The sequence below is a fragment of the Pungitius pungitius genome, chromosome 8 (assembly GCF_949316345.1).
Source record: "Pungitius pungitius chromosome 8, fPunPun2.1, whole genome shotgun sequence".
NCBI lineage: Eukaryota > Metazoa > Chordata > Actinopteri > Perciformes > Gasterosteidae > Pungitius > Pungitius pungitius.
The window spans coordinates 4,707,289-4,732,067 of NC_084907.1; the positions used below are offsets into that span (position 1 = coordinate 4,707,289).

The following is a 24,779-nucleotide window of genomic DNA, read 5'->3' on the forward strand; positions in this document are numbered from 1 at the left end:
TTTTGACGGAGCCACGCTGGCTGTTTCCCTTTGTTTCCAGTCATTATGCTAAGCTAAGCAAACAAGCTAAGCTAAACAGACCTTCTCATCTCACTTTCACCTTCAGTCTGCTATAAATGGTACCATTTTAATGATTTGGAAAATTTGTTTAATTTCAATAATATTTTGTTTAGTGAGAATAAAACTGGGAACAAACCTTGAAAATTAGCACATAAAACATTTAGTTTGATTTTTGAAGAAAGTCTGAGACACACAATAAAAGAAACCCATCAACTTTTTGCATCTAGCAGCAACACATTTTTCACATAGACATTTATTTGAAAACATAAAGAAGCACATCCGATGTCGGCCTAGTTATATATATCTATGCAATTACTTTAATATACATATGTATATATATATACTTGTTCTTGCTGAATAACCTCTTGTAAGACTCATGTGGAACCGACCGGATGCTGAAGGAAAATCTAACACAGGACTCAGTGTGTTTCCTCAGTGACACCTTTAGTGCTGCGCTCTTCCTGCCGCTGCTTCTCTTCTGGCCAAACAGCAGCAGTGAATCAATCAGCGCGGGCACTAAATCACCCTTAGATTCGGAAACGCAGAGTAGCGAGACAGACATTTGTTTGTATGAAAACGTTACAGATAATTAATACGCCAAATTCACCGTGAACTGACTGGTCAGTTTATCACAGTCAGCAGGAAGAGAAAAACTACACATCCAAGTTTCACACCGCTTGGCGCACACACACACACACACAGAAGACCTTTTTTCATTCACAAAGTTAGCATGTCGGACCCGCCCCCCACCAACAGCTCCTCACAACGAGGCAGGCAGGAAACACGGGTGGTACGAATTCTCTAACAGTCTCCAGTCGCAGAGTTTGGCCGTCTCCCTTCTCCATGAAGGCATTCCAGGAGAGACGGATCATTTGTCTGCTTCCTCCTATTTGCATCCACGCTGGGGCTCCGAATGTGTGTGTGTGTGTGTCTGTGTGTCTGTGTGTGCGTGTGTGTGTGAAAGAAAGTCAGACAGATTGTGAGTAATCATGGTGTAAGAGTGTGTAATCTTATTGGAACACACGCTTAGTAGACAGAAAGTGGGAGTGTAACATGTGCAGGAGTAAATATGTGCGGACACATTCACATCTTGTATGTGTGTGTGTGTGTGCGTTAAGGTTAAATTGTTCACAATAGAACAGGTTTTTGGTTAGAATGCATAATAGTCACGAAAGACGTCCGTTTGTTTTGTGTCCGTTTTCTTTGTGTCGCTCAGTGGCTTAAACGCTGGGATGTGTGTGTGTGTGTGTGTGTGTGTGTGTGTGTGTGTGATCGCATGGTCTGGCTCTTATAAGTGTATACATGCGTGTGGGAGAGAGAGGGGTCTATTTAAGCAGCATTACTCTGGTTGTGAGCTGCCAAGTACCTGTCGCCCCGGACTTCGCCTTCCCTCATTGTCTTTCTCAATATGGCCACCACCTGCGGAAACAGTGAAGACCCACACTCTCACAGACACACATACGCACAAACACACACTGTCGTCTTAGAAGTGTTGTCTACACGGTGCAACACGCCAGCATTTTGAAAGACTCACCTGTCTCACTTTTGAACTTGCTGAGTGTCCATCCATTTTCTCCGGTCTTTGTGTCTGTATTTTCACGCATGAATTAACGTGTAATCAGTCTGATTTCCAGAAATCACTGAAAGGTTCCTAACGCTGCGTCCACACCAAACACATCGCAAATAATTTGCGTTTTGTTTAGCCCGTTTGATAATTGATCATGTTAAAAAATGGTCCGTCCTGCTATTGGGTGATTTTAGTTGACTCCTTTAAGTGGGAGTTAGTGTAAATGTGGCTTTGATGGAGCAGAATGAGCATCAACGATTATAGATTATAGACCTACAGTCATCAGAAGATCAGTGTTTTGAAGCTCCTCTTGTTGCATGGGGATGTATTTTTGTCTAAAACTACGATCCGCGTGCCTCGTCATCGGGACGTCTAACGGGGAAAGAGTCGCCCGAACCAGGCCGTGAGTTGGGTCCAGTTGCCTCCATGAGTTGGAACTCCAAGAAAACCGGCCTCCACTGCGGCCTTTAGGACAGTGGTCACCAACAAGTGGCTCAACGGACTCTTAAAATAGGAGAACACAGAAATAGCATCGCTGCCTTTGGTCAAGTGTCGACTGGCTTTTACCCTGACTCGGCATCCTCCGGTGCACAAATGACGCGTTAAACCTCTTCCTGTCAAACATCCCCGCGAGGGCAGATCTGCACGGCGGGCCAACTTGGACACCCTGAAAGTTGGATCGTAACACGGCGGCACAACTAGATACACAAACGCAGACCAAACACACCCACGCGCAGCCGGCTGAGGGCAGAGGTAAACGCCCCACTCCCACTCCCATCCTCTTCATAAACACCGGCACTCCGATGGTGAGCCACGCTACAATAAACCCAACAGAGCCGCACGAATGGCAAAATAAATATCACCACAGGGTGGCTTGCAAATAATATATACAGTATATATGTATTTGTAAAAGTCTCATGGCTGGTGACTTACTGGATTCAATTTTTTTTATTTCTTAGGGACTTGCTAAACGGTACCCTAAAACAAAAGTTCATTTCAGACAACAAATGCACTTAAGTTCAGGAACAACTAACTTCATCAACAAAACTATCAGCTAGGTTTAGACAACAATCGAATACAATCGGAACAAACTCTAAACCAAACAGCGAATCAATGTTGTCAAAAATGTGCACCGCAAAAGGGACACAAAGTTTGGTGGGGGGGCTCCTGATCACCGGCTTGTACCCACCCGGTATGTGTGTTCAGAATAAAAAAAAAAAATGTGTTGACAGTGTGGGCCGTTCGGGCTCGTCCTCGTCCTTGTGCCGGGCCGCAGTGTATTTCAGTCTTTTCCCGTGTTTAAGTAGAGCACTGAGGTGTGAGGACGAATCAAAAGGCGGTGTCCCATATCCCGGAGCTCGTATAAATAAATCAGAATTAGACCCCTCCCCGGCCCCCCTGTGCAGGTCCAGTGATTCCCAAACCTCCAGAACAGAAACTGATCCTCATAAATCCTGAAGTCGTGGGACACATCCTCGTCTTCCTCGTCTTCATATCCCGGTGAGGACATGGGATCATTCTCGTATCTTTGTCCGTTGATCTCTCCGACTTCTCTGTATTTGCACGTGTCAAATTCTGCGGATTCCAATTCCAATCGTCTCATTTCAGCCTCGTGCATGGGCACCTGAGGTTTAAGAATTGTTGAATTCAGAAGAAATGTAACCTGTAAAAATGACTATTACGCCATGTAGCTCAAAGACAACGAGTGTATTGCGAGTTTTGAGAGACCGGAAATAAGTCAAAACACAAATGCAGAACATCTTAGCGGAGAAAAGGGAGAATTGTTTGATGTTAGTCCGATCTTTATGAAAGTTGGAGATCAAGTGAACGTGACATTGTGGAGATTTTACAACATACAATACAACATTTTAGGTGAAAACATGAAGAATCAGCAGGTCCTTTAAACAGATTTGTATCTTCAAGTTCCAGATTTGTTCCAGCTGATGAACGCCATCAATAATTAGAATTGGATGTTTGAGCTTCACTTGGCAGGAGAACTTTGGTGGTGGTGATTGTATGATTTGAATGAACTTGTTTGGAGCCATTTGTGATGTGTGCAAGAAGTTAGGTAAGAGATATATTTTGTCCGACTAACCCTGTGTTAATAATATTATTAAAACGAGTGAATTGCTGCATTTAGAGATATAAAGACATTACAACTCTTAAGTTTTTTTTTATTTTAAGACACATCCAATTGGTGAATTTCATTCGTACCCTCAGAGATACTTTACCTACAAGAAAATGTGAACACTGCAAGTTTTCTTGTGCGCTGTGTGAGAAGGACAGTGAGGCCTCTGGTTGGCTCCTTTTTGCTTCCAAGCTGTCTCCGTGTTGCGCAACATGAAGCCCTGATTAGGAAGGGAAACACAGTGTTCTGGTTGCATCTACACACATGCACTCCGCGTTAGCCGACTGAGCCTCGTTCAAGGAATCCATCTCTGGTTTGTGTAACCGAACCGCAGCTCTTTGTCCCTCACAGCTGAAATGGGACCATTTCCTGATAAGATAATCCCGTAATAATGTTTTCCAGCTTTTCTTTTTCAACCCTATTGCAAGCATCTTCTTTACTGATTGCTCCAAAACCAGCAAAATAAACGTTGTATATCCAAAAAGTCTACTTGAGATATGAATGTACGGACAGAGTGGATTTCTCAATGAAATTCGGGCATTAAGTCCCAAAATGAGACGGACACCTAGAACCAAGAAAACTACCTCAAAGAGACACAAAGAGACCACAAGTACTTTGGAATGGAACATATAAACCACAAACAGATCCAATATGACTACAAAAAGACAAATGGCTTCAAAACAGTTCAAACAAATGCAATAAAAACTACAGCAGGGCCTTTGATGACCTTTAAGAGATACAAAGAGACAAAAAATGAGCTGAACGAAAGACAAAACAATTACAAAAATGACCTACAAAGAGACACAGCAAAGGTACAAAGAGATAAAACAGGCAAAATGATTAAGAATAGGCAATAAAAACTACGGGACTCAAAACCACAGAGAGGTACGTAACAAGTAGGTGATGCAAGGCTTCCAATCGTCAATCCATAAACCAATGGGGGATATCGTCTCTGCTACGTCCACTTCTCATAGACAGTCAATGGGACAACCTCAGTGGGTCCAGTCGTCTCCAAATAATAAATGAAATATGATCCAACATTACTTTGTCTCGTTTTAAAACGAAGGATTGGCAGAAGATATTTTTATTCACATCATTTTAATGGTGCTTAAGTCTATAATGTGGCAGTGGGGATCACCCTTATTGCCAGCATGGGGAGCCACATTAAACATGAGACCTGTGCTGTTGCACCAACAACCATAACTTCCTTCATTTCAGCAAGGGAATACGGCAACAAAAAGAAACATAACCACTTCCTCTGGGAGCCTTGAACTCCGGTGCCGCTCATATTGGGGCTTCAACAGAATACAGGTATGTTTTGTTCAATTTTATTACGCACTGCCCTTGCGTGAAACCCGAGCCCAGTGAGTAAATACTGAGTTCGGCTATTTTCAACAATGCCTGCACAATCACAGCGTACACAATTATGTCACTTCCTGCGTAAAATGTGTCCGCGTGCCCCCGAGCCTCACAGTTCAACTGAGTCAACGAAATGTTGATGGACTGCGCAGCGTTTCATACGGTGGCAGCAGATCGTTTTCTGGCACCAAAACGGCTCTAAAAAAAAAACCCTCTTAACGTCGGGTGAGGAGCCGGAGGCTAAAAGTTCAACATCAGCGGGCTGTAAAAGGAAACGATGGGAGCAGCCGAGCGTCCACACAGGCTCCATGTGTGACCGGGGGGGCCGAGAACACCACACAACCGGGCAACAATAACTCAAAATTTGAATGATGTTTCGTGCGGAGTGAACCCCCGGCTTAAGGAAACACCAGAAAAAAAGAGGGCGGGCTGTGGGAAAAAATCTTTGCAAGAGTCAAGAGAGAAAGAAAACAACCTTTTCCTGATAGTTATGAATGAGTTTGTGTGAATATAAATCCAGCAACACAAACATATCTTTAATTTATGGTGAGATCATCTGATTAATGGCCTCAATCTTTTTTAGAGTGGAAAAAGGAGAAATTAGTAAACACATCCCATACAAGTACAGGTATAATTTAGTCACGACTTGTTAAAGTTTCACACAGGGTCAAACACTCCTTTTACATGTTTACAGAGATTTTTTGTCAATGTATTGGTTTGTCTATAATGTACACTGCGTAGACATATTTTTCTATAATTTGTTGATCCACAGAAGTACCAAGCAGTGAAATTGGAAGTTCAGAAAAACGAATGTGGGAGGGCTAAAAACTGCAGGTGCTTAAATGCCACAAAAGGCTGCAAAAGTAAGTCAATCCCCAGTCTGTGAAGTGGTAAATTCACCAGTTTAATTTGATATTAGGACAAAAGTTAGGCCTAATTATGAGAGTGGCCTCTTTGAGTGACAGGCGGTTGTAGTCTCATGTCAAGTCCATTTTTGTAACATAACTATTTCTGTAATTTAAGTCTCAAGAAATTATTTTACGTATTTTTCTAAAACAGTGTGTGTGTGTGTGTGTGTGTGTGTGAATGTGTACTTGGACAGCTATCTTTGTGAGGGCCAATTGGAGTTTTAAACTGTCAGGACATCAACAGAAAGTGGGGACATTTTGGACAGCCCTCACTTAAGGAGAGACATTCAGACACCTGATTGATGGTCGTTTTAAAGGTTCAGGTCACAATGATTAGCTCAAGGTTATGTACACAGTCATGAGGCAAATGTATTTAGTTGAAAACACAGAAGTACGAGGTTGTGTGCGTGTCATAACCAGACCCAGAATAATCATCATAAAATGTTTTTCAAACTTAAATAGAAACAGCAGTTGTTTCACGTATTTTCCATTTCATACTGCAGTTTATTAAACACACATTTTTGCTAAATCTGATAATACATTTGGAAGCATCTTCTATTTCTAAAAGCAAATGTGGCTGTGTTCTCCTCTCACTTGCCTCTATTGTCTGTTTTATTATAATTCTGCATATGCATTATTATTCCTCTTTCTCTATTGTGTAGAGATCCCTAACCTTTTTTGCCTCACAGACCGGTTTCATGTTAGACTATATTTCACGGAACGGTCTTGAAGGTGTGGCGGATAAACGCAACAAAATGGGGGCTGGGTGTAGTTAGCGCTGAGCGCAGCAAAAAAGCACTTAGAGGACTCTTGGGAAATTTGTCGAGAGGGACAAGCGCATCATTGGGAGAGAATCCGAGAATCCGATCACATATATTCAGTATTTGCAAAAAAAAGTAAAAAAGTAGAAAAAGCTGACACATCTTATTGCATAAAAAACTAAAACACTGAAAACATCAAACTTGGCACATTGCATCCTTATAATTTTGCACTTAAGTAAATACTAAATGGCACCAATATTGCAGCCGTGTTGGTTATAATGTATTAAAGCTGCATTCTCTGTTGTGACCACCAGGGGGCAACTCCTCTGTTCCTATAGAAGTCTGTGAGAAAATGACTCTCTCTTTATTTATTCCCTCAGTAAACATGGGCTTATGGTCTCAATCTCTAGTTTTGAGTCTTCTTCAATACAGCATGATGTTCATTTAGAAAACGATGGTCCATTTAGAGTCATATTACAATAACAATTAGCTATTTTTTATATATTTCCTTAACTGGAGTGAATACTTTCCATTGGACCATAATGGCATACTCTGCAGACACTAAAAGGCCGCAAGCTGCCCTCCACACTCCTTATTGGGAACCTTCTTACATGTCCATGAGTCATCTGCAGGCTGTACTGGCCTCACACGAACATGCACACTGGCAAGAAGCTTTTCGCCATTTGATTCTCCGCATTTGGACCTTTGGTGAACCCGCGAGCAGAGACCCTGCACCTCAAACAAAGAAATCAAATGGTGGTTACTGTGAAGGGGAGACCTTGGCTCTGGCGTCAGAAGGTAACGGTTAAAGTGTTTTTTATCTCTTCATCTGAATCCCGCAGCCCACAGCCGCTGTGCCTCAGAGCTTTGCCCCAACAAAGGGGGCTTTATCCCTTCCTGTCAACCACCTTCTCTCTCTGTTACCCCCACTTCTCTAACATAGTGTGTTATTGTTGAACTCAGACCTCGGACATCACGGTCGGAGAGAAAGTAATGAGAGGGTTGAACACAACGTTAAACCTGCTCTCACTCACTGCTTTAAAGAACCTTGCTTTCTGATATTTGGAGATACTGAGTAATCGACTGATTATTACAGTTAGAGTTCTTCCAGAAGTTGTTCCATGTGAGTGTTTTCCAGCACCCAGAGCTCAACAAAGCCCACTTTGTCCTTCACCATCAACAAACCCTTTTTTTCGTCAGACATTGTGCTGTTGTCGACATAATAAAAGGTAAAAATGCTCTACAGCACATGTGTCAAACTCAAGGCCCGCGGGCCACATCCGGCCCGTGAATGAATTATCTTTGGCCCGCATGATCAAATCTATTTAATATTCGAGCTGGCCCGCCGGTATATCGCATCACCATAATACTACAAATCCCACAATGCACTCTCCATGTGTTGTCCCCGCCTCACAGTCTGTATTACATACCACTTGTGTCAACTTTCAACTATCCCTCTCCCCAAAAAGGGTAACAAGAGGAGAAAAGTTCATTAACAGATATAAATAAATAATCCTGGTCTGACGGGATGTGTTAGCAGCAGTAGTTGACTACACTCGCTGCTCTTGGCTCTGATATTTATTGTCCACGTATTGTTTTGCTTCAGTGAGCAGAGCAGAGAAAGTTTAAGAAGATTTGCAGAGTAAACGTGTTCGCCTCTCCACCAGCATGTGGCAGAATACGTGTATTTAAACCATAGATGTAATTATATTGAACTGTTCATGTTATTTGTCTGGGTTACATATGTCAAACTCGCCGCGGGTGTCCGGCTGCACGTCCAGTGCGGTCTGCCACCGGAGTGCGTACTTTCCGCCGTCCGCGAACCATCGTTCGGACGGCCAGCGCCCCCCCCCCCCCCCCCCCCCGCCCCCCCCCTCTCCCCCGTCAGCGCCCCCCGTCAGCCGTTCGCGCCGATCGTCAGTTCGCTCGAAGTCGGCAGTATCTGGCCCGGACCTGAAATGAGTTTGACACCCCTGCTCTACAGTCTCCTGCGCGATTGATCCACAGGCCGCACAACCTCACTGACTCCAACGTCACTTTGCAACGCCACCTTCCATGCAGGGGTTGCAAAAAGCCAAGATGTTGATGGCCAAAACCAAATATATGGCGACGGCCAAATGACCAAACTCTATAGCTGTGTCTCATTTTGTCAGCAGAATCCTCCAGAGGACCTGGCCTCACAGTCTACATGGGCAGGTCCTTCAACGACCACATCGGTCTGTGAAAAGACGATCTGGCCTAGTTAACCTGAGTTGTTCCCTGTAAAGACGGAAGTCTATTTTGAAAAGATTGCCTGCATGTGACAATCAGAAATTGCTTTTGTAGAAAAACGCACAAGAAAGAGTGACTTTCTGGTACAATGTCCAAGCATAAGGGTCGATGTGCATGAAGCACCTTCTATTCCTAAGAAAGGGTGATGAGACTAATCTGGGTTATGGCTTCCTCTTTTGAAGATTGTGTAGACCTGATGAACTACAGCTTTCTGCTGAGAGTCGTAGGTTCCCCACTGCGTTCTAGGATTGCAAAGTTGCGGGGCTACACGGGCTTCGTTGGACTGGCCAGTCAGCCATTTGCTGCATACAGACAGAGTCCAGGGTTTGAGCTCTTCCCAGGATCTTGTGTTTCCACAGAAAGGCCCAACAACTTAAAGGTTGCACAAATTTGAGTTTATTTATTTGAGTTTCAGGTGGGCTGGAGGCACAGACATCTCATCTTAGAATCCATGCTCTGATAGGTTCCAGCCCACATGACCCTGAGAGCAATTCAGCACGTATAGGCAATTTAATCCACTGTTTTAGGATGACTCGCTGCGTTAACTGTTGCCACAATGTTCTCTGCTCTAATGCCAACAGTTTGTTTCCCACAGTGTATGTATCATTTGAAGTCGCTCCACAGACTTTCCAATAACAATGGGTCTAAAACGGTTGTTGAGTCTTGGGCTAAATTTATCCACCACTATGTACTAATGTCTGCAACTTGATAAACAACTTCGGAAGAACTCAGGAATGCTCGTAATGCGTCATTTTAACTGATTGTTGCTAAGCCACCTTGCCAAACACATACCCTCATCATGCACACATACACACACACATGCGCACACGCATACCATTGGTGCAGACGTGTGTTCAGGTTTAGGTTTGCTGTAGCTTTTCCCTCTGGGGGACTCCCATGATGCCTTGCACCTGCTCCACGAACTCAGTCAGGTTGGCTTCCCGGTCATCAGTTAATGCCAGCCACCGGATTCAGGACGCAGGAGCCAGGACACAGAAGCTAGGCCACAGGAGCCAGGACACAGGAGCCAGGACGCAGGAGCCAGGACACAAGAGCCAGGACACAGGAACCAGGACACAGGAACCAGGACACAGGAGCCAGGACACAGTAGCTAGGCCACAGGAGCCAGGACGCAGGAGCCAGGACACAGGAACCAGGACACAGGAGCCAGGAGACAGGAGACAGGAGCCAGGAAAACAGGAGCTAGGCCACAAGACCGAGGACCACCAGAGTAAGTCAGTGACTCAAAGGGAGAGACACTCACTCGCTCGGTCGGTCAAACCCACTACAAAGGTTCAGCCTCACAACCTCTGAAGGACATGGGGAGGAATCACAGTGCAGCCGGATGGGCGAGAGGATGTGTCACCAAATCCCCAACTTTCTTTCTTCAAACCACGACCACAGTAATCCCTGTTCTTATGGTAACCATGACGATGCAGGTCAGCAACAGGGAAGACATTTAAACCCAAACCGCAAGGGCGGAAGTCTGCATGTTGTTCCATGGATCGCTCCCAAAACACAGGAAAGGAAACTGGAACGCTTACATTGAGTGACAGCTCACTTTGCTCATAACCGACAGCACGAAAAACAACGACAATGAGACATAAACAAAACCAAAAGCATGCAAAACAGCCTTAAGGCAGACAAAAGAATTACAAAGAGTTCATCAAAACAACTATAAAGTGATGCAAAATGAGGATAAACACTAACAGAAAATGTACAACGTCATACAATATTTTTCTGTATCTTCACTTGTGTCTTTTGTGTCTCTGGGTAGTTGTTTTGTGTCTCTTTGTGTTTTGGGACCTGTTCCTTGGAGGGACATTTTATCTATTAGAGTCACTATCAGTCCAGAGGGGACAGACTTCCATGTCCTTGTCCCTCACTGTGGTCCTTCTTCAATGTCTCTCTCTGACACATCATGTTTGTTTCTTTCGTTCACATATTTTTCAAATTAAAGCGTTGTTTTTTCTGTTCATTAACATAAACTGCACATTGTTTTTATAAAAAATACTTTGTGGAGTAGAAGACGTTTTCAGACCTTTTACTTCACCATCAAATCTAAAAACATGTTTCAGGGATTTCTTTTCTTAATCTGCTCATAAAACATGAGCAATGAAAGTTTCCCTTTTTATTCCTGAAAATATGATGATTTAAAACTCATGGCACCAACATTGACCCTAAGTTCTCAACCACCTCCAAAAAAAACAGATTTTGTGCATGTAATAAATGTGTTCATTCTAATCTTAACGCATCGCTGGTGTTAAAAGGAAGTTTTCTCTCTGTGGTTTCTTTATTTAATCTCAGTAATGAGTAGTCAAAACCTTTTAAACGCACATATATAAATATTAGGTCTGTTAATAGACAAAAAAACAAACAAATGAATCGCACATTTTGAAATTCATTAATCTCGCTTAATGGCGATGAATGAATGTTGTCGTTACAATGTTGTTTTTAATGAATGTTTAACAAGTAATGAGTAATCACAGAAAACATGTATTTTAGACAAAAACAAAAACTACACACATTTGATCATCTTGGAGGCAGAATTCCCCCGGGTGGAATATGTTGAACTAGCAACTCTTCCAGCTGGCTTAGCCTAGCAGGTAGCTTAGCCTAGCAGGTAGCTTAGCCTAGCAGGTAGCTTAGCATAGCGGTGCTTAAAGTGGTCCGTTTGCCACTCACCCCCCTTCTGTTTGACACGTGGAGTAATTCCTCTGCACAGTTCTCTGTTTGTTTTACTTCCAAAGCAAAAAGCTCTCTTCGTCTTGAGCTACCATCTGAGAGATCATGAGCTCACCTTTTGCGGTCATTTTTTTCATTTTAAACCAGAAGTAAACAATGGTACGTTAACTATGTCAAAATATATTTTTGTTGCATCTTGCCCAAATTAATTGCATAGACTAACGTGTTTATTCATCGCATGGATATTAGGGTCATTTTTTTCATTTTAAACCAGAAGTAAACAATGGTACGTTAACTATGTCAAAATATATTTTTGTTGCATCTTGCCCAAATTAATTGCATAGACTAACGTGTTTATTCATCGCATGGATATTAGGGCTGTCGTTAATCCATGCGATGAATAAACACGTTCATCGCATATATATATATATATATATATATATATATATATATATATATATATATATATATATATACACATAGCCACCTCCTCCATCCTCATCAACCACCTCCTCCTCATCCACCACCTCCTCCTCTTCCTCCTCACTGTGGGGAAGGTAAACCTTTGCTCCGGCAAAGGAAAACATGGAAAAGGCAGCGCTGCCCCATAGCTGTCATGATGTCATCGAGTACTCAGCTTAAGTTATCTGGAGCCACTTTATGACTCCACCGCGTGTGTGTGTGTGTGTGTGTGTGTGTGTGTGTATCTTCAGCAGAGATTGTGCACAGTGTGTGTCGTAGAGCAAAGAGAGAGTATGTTTGTGTGTGTGTGTGTGTTTTTTTACAGCAGGCCGCTCACCTAGTCTAATATATCCTGACAAGTTCTCAAAACCTGGATTAGGTTTCTTTTTTCCCTCCACCTCAAACCCATCCCCCGCCCAAGATACCATACATTTGAGTTTATATATTTTTTCAATTTTAACACCGAAGACTATTCATTTCCCTCCCTCTCTTCGTTTGTCCTGTATTGCGTACAGTATTTTCGTCATATATTGTCCGTCAATCTGTCCGATTCATGTTTTCCACCAGTTGTAGTCGTGGAGCAAATAACCTGTAAAAACACTCCAACACACACGCGCCCACGCACACACAAACAAACTCCCTCACACAATTACACACAGCATTTACAGGTGGCGTTACGTGTGACTAATGGGCTCGTTGGTTTTGCTGTCATGTTATTTCCCCGCAGTGGGAATATCTGGCACCTGTCCTGTGATGATGACATCATCGCTCCCTGCTTTTCTGTGTGTGTGTGTGGGGGGGGGGGGATTTGTTCACGATCTGTAATTAATATGTAAGTCATATGTTTGTGCAAGTTTAGACTTGGTTCTATTCCACCACCTCCCGGCATGTTTCTACTTCCTGCTTCACGATCATGTTGATAACGTACAGAACAACATTGTAATTTGACGTAACCACGGCTACGGATGCTGAATGATTCCGGTCAGTTTGTCCCTTCCCTTCCGAGTGGTCTCATGCATTTCCACGCTGCTCGAGAACTTGTTCCAATGAGTTGCAGTTAAGTTTAAAAATAAAGTTGGGATTTAAAAGGAGAAATGAACAAATGTTTTGTCATGTTTCAAGCATCAAGATGCAATTTTGTATGAAGAAAACCTGTTTCGGTATCACGTCAACCATTTTTTGAAAGTTGCCATGTTAAATGTGAAATGAAGGAAAAGCATAATGAGAAAACAGTTGTGGCAATATTTTGAGTCGTAGTATTTCATGGGTAAAGTTCACAATTGTAATATGAAAAATAAATATAAACATCTTGTGTCTTTCTTTCCCTTTTACTCATTTATTGTCGTATTATTTTACAGGTCCCATATGTTCCGTCCTCATGTAACTATAGTAAATAATAAAGCTAATAAAACAATCGAGGTCTCTGCTGAGAGGCCCCTGAATGTAGCTGCTGTGGATTCTTCTTCTGTGGTTTGGGCTTCTCTGCTGGACATCTTAAGTGGGCGCTTAGCTGCTGCTGGTGAGAGTTCAGCCCCGGGAGGAGGAGGAGGAGGGGGGGGCGCATATGACTCTAATGTGTTTGTGCCCCTGTTTTGAAAGAGTGTGTGTTTGTTTGTGTGTTTTTATGTGTGTGTGTGTGTGTGTGTGTGTGTGTGTGTGTGGTGTGTGTGCGTATTTCCTGAGCTCCAGGAGGCCATAAAACAGGCTGTGGCCATTCAGTGGGTGATTATATGTTAGCACAAACTTTACAGAAGTGAGGTCACCTCTGCTGGAGTGCTGTTTGGTGTGCGTGTGTGTGTGTGTGTGTGTGTGTGTGTGTGTGTGTGTGTGTGTGTGTGTGTTTGCGTGCCAACACCAACACTGAGTTGGCTGGACTGGTCTGATCAACCTGTTGGCTTGTCACTGGCCTCAGGTCTCTTTTCTTCCATCCCTTCCTCCTTTCCTCCTTTCCTTCACTTCCACCATCCTTCCATTTACCCATCATACATTGCTCCAAATACACCTTTCTCCCTTCTATCTATCTATCTATCCTTGTTCCCTCCTCCCTCCCTTCATTTATCCCTCTCTCACTGGCATCACCCTTCATCACCCCTCCATCCATCATCCATCCCTCAGTCCACTCCTCCCTCCCATCATCCATCCATCCCTCCATCATCCATCTCAACATCCTTTTCTCCCTTCTTTTATTCATCCCTCCCTCCTGTACTTCCTGCTGGTAGCTACTTCAACCAACATTACCATCTCTGCGGCCCGTAACTAAAGATATGAACAATTTGATGCAGAAGGGAACATGAATATCTGCCCACGATGTCAGACAACAAAATTCTGTTCCAGTAGACATAAAGATATTTAACCTTAACGGTGGTGCCTCAGTGGAGGTCAAAACATCACCAAATACAGTAAAAACTCCTTCTCTTGGGGCCATGACAGTGTGCGCCAAATCTCATAGCTACCTGTCTGTGTACACATCATTTCCCGACAAAGCCCAACATGCCAACCCCATGGTTAGAGAAAAGGTCAACGGATGATGAGAGTCAGGGTTCATCACCTGGGGATCACGAACGCCCCACCGAAATCCAGTCTATCCATCAAACAGCTGCTGAGATGTCTAAGGCTCCAAGTCTCCTCTAACCCATGTTTCCAGCGTGCAGTACCCGTCATTAGCATCTGGGTTGCCCGGGGCGACCGTGACAAAACACACAACTGCGTGTTCCTTCGAGTGTAACCGAGGTTTTACATTTGTTTAGGTAACTGCTAAAGGTGATCGCGGGTTTTGTTTTCCCACTTCGTTGGACGCGTGTTGGCCACACCGGTGCCCTCGGATTGCTTTGTTGCCGTGTCTCAAACTGCAGATGCTTTCGGGTTCCCATGAGTCTTGACCGCTGGCGCGCACATACACGCACACACACATGCAACGCACACACGCCCCGGAGGCCAAGTTGGGGTACACGCCGTGTGCGTGCGTGTTAGTTTTGTATGTTTTCCCTTCGTGGCCATAATCAGGGGCGTCGTTGACATGTCACAGTTTCCCCACCTAGGCATGACCTGCCCACAGCCAGGAAACACTGAACAAACCAACCGTGCTCCAGTGTGTGTGTGTGTGTGTGTGTGTTACTGAGACCAAGGGAAAGAAATTGTGTGTCTTCATGGAAACTGTGTAATAGCATTATGTCTGCATATGAGAACCCTTAATGCACATATAGAGTGGATACTGTATATATGACTATTAAATGAGTCACATTTCGACCCTGCAGCGCTGAAAGCACAAATTGAAACAGCATTGCGCACCTGAAAGTCTGCAAGTGTGTAAGAAGAACACAACAAGACGCTCCTCGACACGAAGAGCCGAAGAGTCAGAGAGATTTAACGGCTCCTATTGTGTCGCTGTCTTTGAAAATAATGTGACGTCCTCTGTAGCTGTTTTGGGTCTTTTTGTCATTGTTTTATGTCTCTTTGTAGTCATTTTGTGTCTCTTTGCAGTTGATTTGTGTCTCTGTGTTGCCATTTTGTGTCATTTTTCACCGTATCTGCATCAATCCTTTGAAAGGAGAAAAGACAAACCACAGCAGACGTATTTAAATGAAGAAGAGGCTCACTCAGGGGCCAGGAGCTGACGAGTGGACGATGAAATCTGAACCCTGCAAGGCCGATTTATCGTGAGGTGAGCGGCGTAGCCATGGCTACGAGCTGGCATGCAGCCAATGAGAACGCGAAAAGCCTGAAACATCTCGACCTCATGGTAACCTTCATATCGGAAAACATGGTTCAGCTCAGAGGAACACAGGAAGAGCTCAGGAGCATCTAAGGGATACACACACACACACCTATACAGGCACATGCACTCACACACAAACTGCATTGCCAGGAAACACTTCAGTGAAACTTAAAATTTCGTAACTTCTAACTCCTCAAGGACACGTCTCTCTCCATCTCTCTCTCTCCTCCCTCCTAGCATGAAGAAGAACTGTATAGAAATAGACCATCTTCTATCTGATGGAGGTTTTTTTTTACGTGTTAAAATGTTTTCTTAATTAAGTTTATACAAATTCATCCCTCTAAGACAGAGGGTGTCAAACTACTTCAGCAGGTTAACAATAACCTTTAGTGCTCATTTCGCCGTGGTAATACTCCAAGCCTACCCAGCATGCATTGGGGGTTTTTGTGTACGGATAAATATTTAAGGATGCAGCACTCGGAGGAAGCGAAAGGACTCCTGCTGGGCTCCGTGTGAGTAACCTCGCTAAGGAAAGCAGGCATAAATAACAGCCGTCATCCGGCTAGCCACACTACACACTGTGTGTGTGTGTCTGCGTGTGTGTGTGTGTGTCTGCATGTGTCCACTTTTAGCAGAGAGGGGCAGAGAAAACAAAGGTCAAGTTGATATTTGAACCCTCACACGTCACACGCAGTAAAGCGTGCATGTGCTAAACGTCTCCCTAAAGTGTGCGAGCGCCTGGTTTCAAACAAGCCCCTCCCTAAAATCAATGGGGGCGGAGCCATGAGGAAAAAAAGAGTTAGCACAGAATGATCTTCAGATTAGATGTTCACCTCGTAAGAAACAACACAGCACACGCTCAACACACGATTTAAATATGATTTAAGTGAAATCAATTCATCAAACGGTGAGGAAAACAAGGTGCAGAGCAATGGAAGGGAAGGATCAATCGTGACCTGATTAATCAGAAGATGATTGATTAACTGCTGATCTTTATGTCGTATGCTTAGTGAGGGAAACAAAACAATGTTGCGTTTACACAGGGCTCCACTCAGGCCCCTCCTCCTCCTCCTCGCTCTTCCTTCCTTTACCCCCTGGCTAGTGTTCCCACTAACACCTCCTGACGCAGGACCGGGTACCAGCCTTCTGCAAAAACCGATGACCTCACGACGCAGCTGCTCCATGTGTGTGTGTGTGTGTGTGTGTGTGTGTGCGTTGCCAAGTGAGGTCACTCAGGGAGTCCGGCCCCCTGCAGAGTGACCAGCGGTGAACATCTGGACCTCACGCTGCTCCATAACTCAGAGCTGGATTATTTTTGTTTGCGTTCAGCATTTCACTCACAAGCGGGCCAGAAAACTCCACTTGACCTTTGAGTTTTTTTTCCTTTCACATCCTTTCGTGCTGTTTCGGTCATGCTTCCTCTTTTCTTTTTCTCTCGCACCATTTCCCCATCAATCATCGATTAACCAGCAGTGATTGATGTCCAGGGACCATCGTTTACTAAATGAACATCATGGTGTGTTGAAGAAGACTTGAAACTAGAGATTCTCATGTTTATTGAGGGAATAAATCAAGAGAGAAGTAGAGTCATCTTCTCATAGACCTTTCCTATTGGTTTCTGTCTGGCCTCAACATATCCTTCCGGGGCATTGAAGCTAAATTCTCAAACGCATAAGTAAATATGTCCTCTTTGCGGGACACAATGGGACTAAAACACTTCACCTCATGTCCTTTCAGGCAGGAATGCGTTGCACACTGTGTGATTGTGTGGGAGCTTCGGCACGAAGCAGCTGATTGGCTGAATGCATAGCTTTGAACGGCAAAGATTTAGTAGTTAATCTAAATACATAAAGAAAATAACGTTGTAAAATAATTGAAAATAAACTGTATTTGGATCCAAAAGTGTGGTGGAGTATAAGTTAGAGCAAAAAAAAAAAAAAGTACAAACACCTCAACATTGTAGATTTGACTGTGTTGAGTATGTGTATATTATTTGTTAATACATTTAAATTACATTGTGTTTTGATTCAATATAGTCAATATGTTCTTTTAACCGTACTTATATTATTATAATTATTATTTATTTAAGTATTTTCACAACAATATCCAATACTTAATAAATAAATTATGTTCGGATTCAGATTGACTGCTCCGCTGAGCTCATTTTTAATTCATGGAATCTAAAGATTTGGGCCGCCAGTTTTGAAGTAAAAACGAAATATCTATAAACATCTATCTATCTATAAATGACAAAATAAAAAATAAAGAAAAGATCAAACCGGTCCTAATTTAATGCTCCGTGTCAAAGCGGACCGTTTCTCTGCGGACCCTCTGTTTCCGGTCGGACGCGGGTCGGCGCCGGACGTGTTCCCGTTGACATTGCTGAGGAGGAAGTGGAGCGGAAGAGACAGAAACAGCGTTACCAAACCCGAAGGTTTCATCACCGGAGGGGGCCGCGATTCAGTGGCAGCCCGCTTCTTCGCCGTGACACCGGGACACCGGGAGCGAGTCATGTATCGGCGGCCGCTGCAGTCAGCCGCCAGGGCCGCTATCAACGCGACGGCGTCCCGGCCCGCCGGCGGAAAGGTAACGTTAATAGCCCAACGTTAGCCTAGCCGGCTAATTGGATTTGATCAGAGAAACACGTCGCATTAAGTTCTCTTAACAAAGCAACAGCACGAGACAACATTTGAGGGTTGTTTTATTAGTAGGAGGCCTGCGGCAGCATTTTAACTCCCCGCTACTGGTTTAAAGACAGGGTCTCGTTACCTGAGAGGGGCGGCTCATGGAGGTGAACTTGACTCTTATCCAACGTTCCTGAGACCCACTAATTGCTGGATGAACACAGAAATCCACATGAGACCTTTATTTAAAATCAGTGTTAACAGAAAGACAAACCTGATGTATAAATATAATGTATAACCTCGGTTATCTAAAGTGAGACATCAAATGTCCAAAGATATTTCATTTAGTTGAATATGACATGATAAGTAAAAGCTGCAAAGCGTCACAGTGTCTTTACTTGTTAGTTTGTTAACTGATTAGTCTCCTAATTTTAAAATATTATTTTGACACTAAGTTGTGAGTTAAATATTATATATATTTATATAGAAAAAAGATTACCTAATCGTATTTGATATAGTGTTGTTGTTTTTGTTTTGAATGTGTCTGTTCTCATTTGACTGTTAAGAAAAAAATTATGCAAACTTCCCTCCAGCAGCCTCTCAAAGTGTCAAAGTGTCTGCTTCTGTTTAACATGTGATGCGTTCCTGACCAACATATGAGTCAATCTTCTTGTTCTTACACGTCTGATCCTCTGTCGCTCTCCAGGTGTTGAGTCAGGAAGCCGGTTTCTCCAGAGCTTCTGCAGCCTGCCGGATGGCCAGAGCCCCCCCTCCTCGTCTGACAGCATGTCGGACGCTGCACATCAGCACACAGGTAACAACACCTCCACAAAACAGACGAGCTCCATGTGTTAAAACTGCAGTCCCTGTATTAACCACCAGGGGGCGAATCCTCTGGTCCCGTAGAAGTCTATGAGAACATTAGAGTCAAACAGACCATAAAGCAGGGGATGCTTTAGGGCCAGCTTTTCCTCCTGAGTCCAGATGAGGTCACTTCTTGTTGACTGGTTGTTGATAAAGGATAAGAAACACAACTCTCAGGACATGAAGGCGACTGAGAATAGATCCGTGTATTAATTCACTCTGCGGCTGCACATAAAATATGTCACATATATGCACATATGTGACATCTTATTTTTTTTCCCCCCCACATCTGATCCGTCAGTTGTGCAACGTGAAGGAGACCCGTCAGCACACGGAGGAGGAGGTCGGCGCCTTCACCAAGCTCATCGAGGCCATGGGCTTCACGGGAACGCTGAAATACAACAAATGGGTGAGGAAAGGGAGGAGAGATGCATGGGGGGGAAGAGACGTCTGAAGGTGCCAGTTCAGATCTATTTAGAGGTAGATAGATGTTCATGGTGTCGCTAATTTCTTCCCTTTTGGTCTTGACAGAAAATCAAGATCGCTGCGTTGCGCATGTACACCTGCTGTGTCGAGAGGATCAACTACGACGACTTCTTTGAGAGTAAGTCCATTAGATTTTCCCTTCCAAATAAAAGTCCAGAACTCAAAAATAAATAAACAAAAAAGGGATTTAATTTGAGTTTCCACAATAACTGGAAAGCTCATTTATTATGATATCAGCAGCTAGAGATGTTGTAATGCTGGTTGTGGCCGTGTATGTTTCAGAGTGCTCTCTCCCCGACACACTCAACTCCTGGTTCTTGGTAGCGCAGCTACACGTGTGGTGAGTTTCGCACGCACGCACACGCGCACACACACACACACACACACACACACACACACACACACACACACACACACACACACACACACACCTACACACCTGACGTCCCTGTGACCCCCTTCAGGATGTGTTTGGTGCGTATGCGTCAGGAGGGCAGAGAAGGGAAGTACATGTGCCGTTACATCGTCCACTCCATGTGGGAGGACGTGGAGCAGAGGAGCAAGATCATGGGGGTGAGTCCACTTCAACTTTGAGCACAAATGACAAAACACAAAGATTTGATTTGAACCTTTTGTCTTTTTTTTTTTTTTTAAATACTGAGAACTGTAATTTATGGTCCATTGAGAGTCATACAGACCATGAAGCAGGATATTTTAGGGCGGGGCTACACGCTGAGTGACAGGTTTCCATGAGAGACACTATGTCCTCCTCAGTCCATTTATGGTCACTTCCTCTCCACTGGTCGATGAAACCATGCGCTCTTCCTGCACCAGCCGCAAGGCTTCACGCTTTGATTAAACAAATAACCTCTTTCTCTCCGTGCATCATGACTCACAGATCGATGCCAGCCACAGGAAGGAGGGATTGAAGTCGATGACAGAGACATTCTACGCCGCCATCTTTGGATACGACGAGGTGACTCATGGACACACACACACACACACACACACACACACACACACACACACACACTCTCTCTCTCGTGTATCCTGGATCAGCTGACGCTGTACCCGGGGGCTTTTGTGTCCGTAGGGCATCCTGTCGGATGACGGCGTGCTGGCTGCCGCTCTGTGGAGGAACCTCTTCAACTGCGAGTGTGACGACCCCCGGCAGCTGGAGCTCATGGTGGGATACGTACGCAAGCAGGTGAGCTCCACCCATTTTTATATATAAAAAAAATTGTATTTGGAAATGCGATTGGAAAATTGTGTAATATTTTCCTTATTTCCAGCGTCCTGATGTGTGCAGATGATGCTGTAATAACCATTTCCCTTTTGAGATCCATTTGTTTAAAATCCTTCTTTTTTACGGTCTGACAAAGTGTCCGAATGCAGCCTTGACCTTTGACCTGTAACGACTACATGATCCCTCCCCTGCAGATGCAGTACATTGACGCTCTGGATGGGGATGACCTGATCCTGACTGGGGAGGTGAAGTGGCGCCCCCTGGTGGAGGACAACGCTCAGAGCATCCTTAAGGTGGCCACGCCCACGTACAACGACACCGGCCTGTGAAACGTTGACCTCTGACCCTTGCCGCCACATTATGTCTCCTCATCATGTCTCCTGTCTTCTCTTCTCTTCTGTCATGGAAGGATAGACTTTGAATATTTAGGGATCACACAAACGCACACACACAGCAGAACAACCGCTCCAACAACAGGATTCCTCCTTTTCCTCCTCCTGTTTTAAAAGCTTCTTTTCTGACCCACATTAACGCTTCGTTGTATTTATAAAGTATTTTGTATACCTCAACGTTTACACCCCCCTCCCCCTCCTGTCACCGCTCCTCCTCCACTGTGTGTAGCCTTAAGCGAGTGAAAGTCAGGTGACCTGAAATAATGGTTCTCGTATCCTCCCCCTCTCTCCTCTATGAAAAGAAAATTGAGATATTTTTGTTCTTGTTTTTAAAAAAGTGAATAAATTTAAACTTTCTCTGGATGTGTGAAAGTGTTGATCTGTGTTTGTGAGCCAAAGGACCCCGGAGGAATACGAAGTGGTGCATTTATTAATGAAATAAACATATGGTGGATTACCCACAATCCTTAGCGCTGCAGGTTTGAGTGAGGTAGTATGTGCCCCTAGAGCCATAACTGAGTCTGCAGCTATTGTAATTGTCACTTAAAGTGTGTGTGTGTGTGTGTGTGTGTACAGATTCAGATTATCACCTGCAGAGGGCGCCACACGCCACCTGTTAATGATTAGCATCTCAAGGACCTTATTTTATATATTTAGTATACTGTTACTTTTGACACGTGATTTTGAGTCCACTCTGCATAGGTGACCTTCGGCCGACTGGTCATGTGACATCAATGACTGTGTGTCTGCTTCAATAAGGAGACTGAAAACCCTTATTTTGGCATCAACTTCTAACAGGCAAAATTTTAATTGTCCAAAAAATGACCTAACATCTATTCCTAACCACCTTTCCTTGACCTCTGTGGAAAATGTCACCGGAGAATTCATGAGGAGTTCGGAAAAGACAGTCCACGCCACTTGCACTAAGCTGCGTAGTTGTGATGGAGGGAGACGCATGTTGGTGACGTCATTCTGCAGCGGCTACAAAGAAGCACCTTCGATGCCCTCGTGTTTTTAGCGCTGAGTCATTCAGAAGACACAAACAACCAGGTTCAAACCTTATTAACAAGGCTGCAATATAAATGAGATCATTTCACTCAATGAGGCACATTCACACACACGTTTGAATAACTGATGTGACCAGATGGACATGTATCATAAATACCCACAATGCCTCTCACAGTCAATCCAGCTGACAGGTGACATTAGTTCAGTCCCTCGGTGTCCAGGTTTCAGGTCACTGACTTCCACAAAGTTCTTTAAAGGACTCAAAATGTGGTCAGTTTCTAAAGCCTCCAATCAGCTTTGATTTAGTCTATTTTACTGTGAAAGGAGGATTTGATTTTACTCTGAAAGAGGAGATTTAGTGGTAAATGTCTGCTGACTATAAAACCAGTTTCACCAAACATCCTCCCCCCGGGTCGTCCTGCAGCTCACTCGGTCCGGATTGGGTTTGATCCCAACAGAATACCAACCAATAGCAATACACAGAAACAAAAACAACTCTAGTTAGGTACAGTTTAACAAGCTGGTCTCACTGATCCTGATCCTCCACATGAATATGAATCATATGATATACATATTTATATATTTACATGTATCCTCTGCAGCAAAGGGATCAACCTGCCTAAAAAAACAGGTTTTCTTTCCTCCCAGAACAAAGACTCTCCGTTTGTGTGTCAGGACAGAAACTGGGTCCTGAACCAGGTTTCATTACGGAGGATCCCCGGGGGAACCGAGTCCTGACTGATCTGGGTCACAGAGAAGTCGGGACCTCTGACACCTCAAACTGAGCCTCATTAGTCTGCGAGACGTTTGAGGACGTCGGTCAGTGACAAGCTGTCACCATCAGTAGGGCTGTATTTATATTTATATAACCACAGGAGTCCTGCAGATCAAATAAAAATGTCTGTCATCAAACGTGTGTGAGAGAAAACATCTGAGACGTACTCGCTGTACGTGAGTAGTGTGTTGAGTGTTGTGTTAGAACGCACAACGTGTTGCAACAGCGCGCACGGCGGAATGCTGCGGTTCGTAAGGCAGCGCAGTTCTCCAGGCGACCCCTTCACACCCAGAACTGCCTCATGACTCCGACCTGCACCAACCGGTCGCGCTCCTTTGGTTACGTGATTTTTTTCTATTTATACATGAAGGTTCAAAGGAGGAATGTTCCCTCCTCACACGTGTCCACAGCTCCTTGGACGGTTTGTCCTAAACATCTGTGGTCTTAAGAGATATTCATTCAGATATTCGTGGTCCCCAGAGGACAGACCCTCCTTACGCTGTCGACCGCTAGTCGATATTTCCCGGGCTGCGTTGCTCAAATCGTGTGGAAAAAAAGAGAACTGTACGAAAGCAATTCACATGCCGCTCTGTGGATAATGCTGCTAACAGAAGAGCCATTGAGCATCTCAATAGTTCATTTTATAAGATGGTAAACATTATACATGCTAAACTTCTCGTGTGAGCATTTTAGCATAATGCGGCAACACAAAGAGCTGTAGTCGTTACAGGTCAAAGGTCAAGGCTGCAATCGGACAAAGAAGAATAGGAAGGAAAAAGAAGGATTTTAAACAACAAACAACTGGATCTCAAAAGGGAAATGGTTATTACAGCAACATCTGCACACATCAGGACGCTGGAAATAAGGAAAATATGTCACGATTTTCCAATCCCATTTTCAAATACCAATTTTAAAATATATATATATATATACATAATTGATATAATTGGGTGGAGCTCATCTGTCCTTCTTTTATGCCTTTTATTATGTTTCTGTGTTGTTGTTTTTTAGGACTTTTGTGTTTGTTACTAATGAATAAACACTCAAGCCGTGTTTTCCACTCAGCTACGGTCACTCTGCAGGATGGAAACAGACACGAATATTTTCCTGCTGAGAAATCTGCTGGTAAGAAATAAATAAGGGAAGTGAGCTGTGTTGAATCAGCCATCTGCCAAGTGACATTATCAAATATTATGTGACTAGAATAGAGGGTTTTTATTTGACGTGGCAGCTGTCGGGCTAGCAGTGGTTGCTTGTACTGGTTTTAATTTTCCAGTCATACTCACACCATTGGGACACTTTTCGGCACATGAAGCAGATCTTGACTCACTGGTTATTTCACGCACTGAGCCCCGGGCCTCGTGGTTCCTCCTCAGCCGCTTATTTCCCTCTCCGCCCTTGTTCGGTTTGAGAGGACCCCGCGGCCTGCTTTAAAGGGGGAGGAGGGGGGGGGGGGGGGGGGGGCAGT

General features: G+C 44.0%; 1 protein-coding gene across 1 annotated transcript; it reads left to right on the forward strand.

Annotated features, from left to right (window-relative positions):
* Window positions 1–18,248: 18,248 nt before the first annotated feature.
* Window positions 18,249–21,891, forward strand: LOC119194173 (ubiquinol-cytochrome-c reductase complex assembly factor 1). Its single transcript, XM_037448312.2, has 9 exons — window positions 18,249–18,502; window positions 19,247–19,354; window positions 19,706–19,813; window positions 19,936–20,008; window positions 20,173–20,230; window positions 20,355–20,463; window positions 20,789–20,866; window positions 20,984–21,097; window positions 21,331–21,891. The coding sequence occupies exons 1-9, from the start codon at window positions 18,428–18,430 to the stop codon at window positions 21,463–21,465; spliced, it is 858 nt and encodes a 285-aa protein (XP_037304209.1). The 5' UTR covers window positions 18,249–18,427; the 3' UTR covers window positions 21,466–21,891.
* The last annotated feature ends 2,888 nt before the right edge of the window (window positions 21,892–24,779 follow it).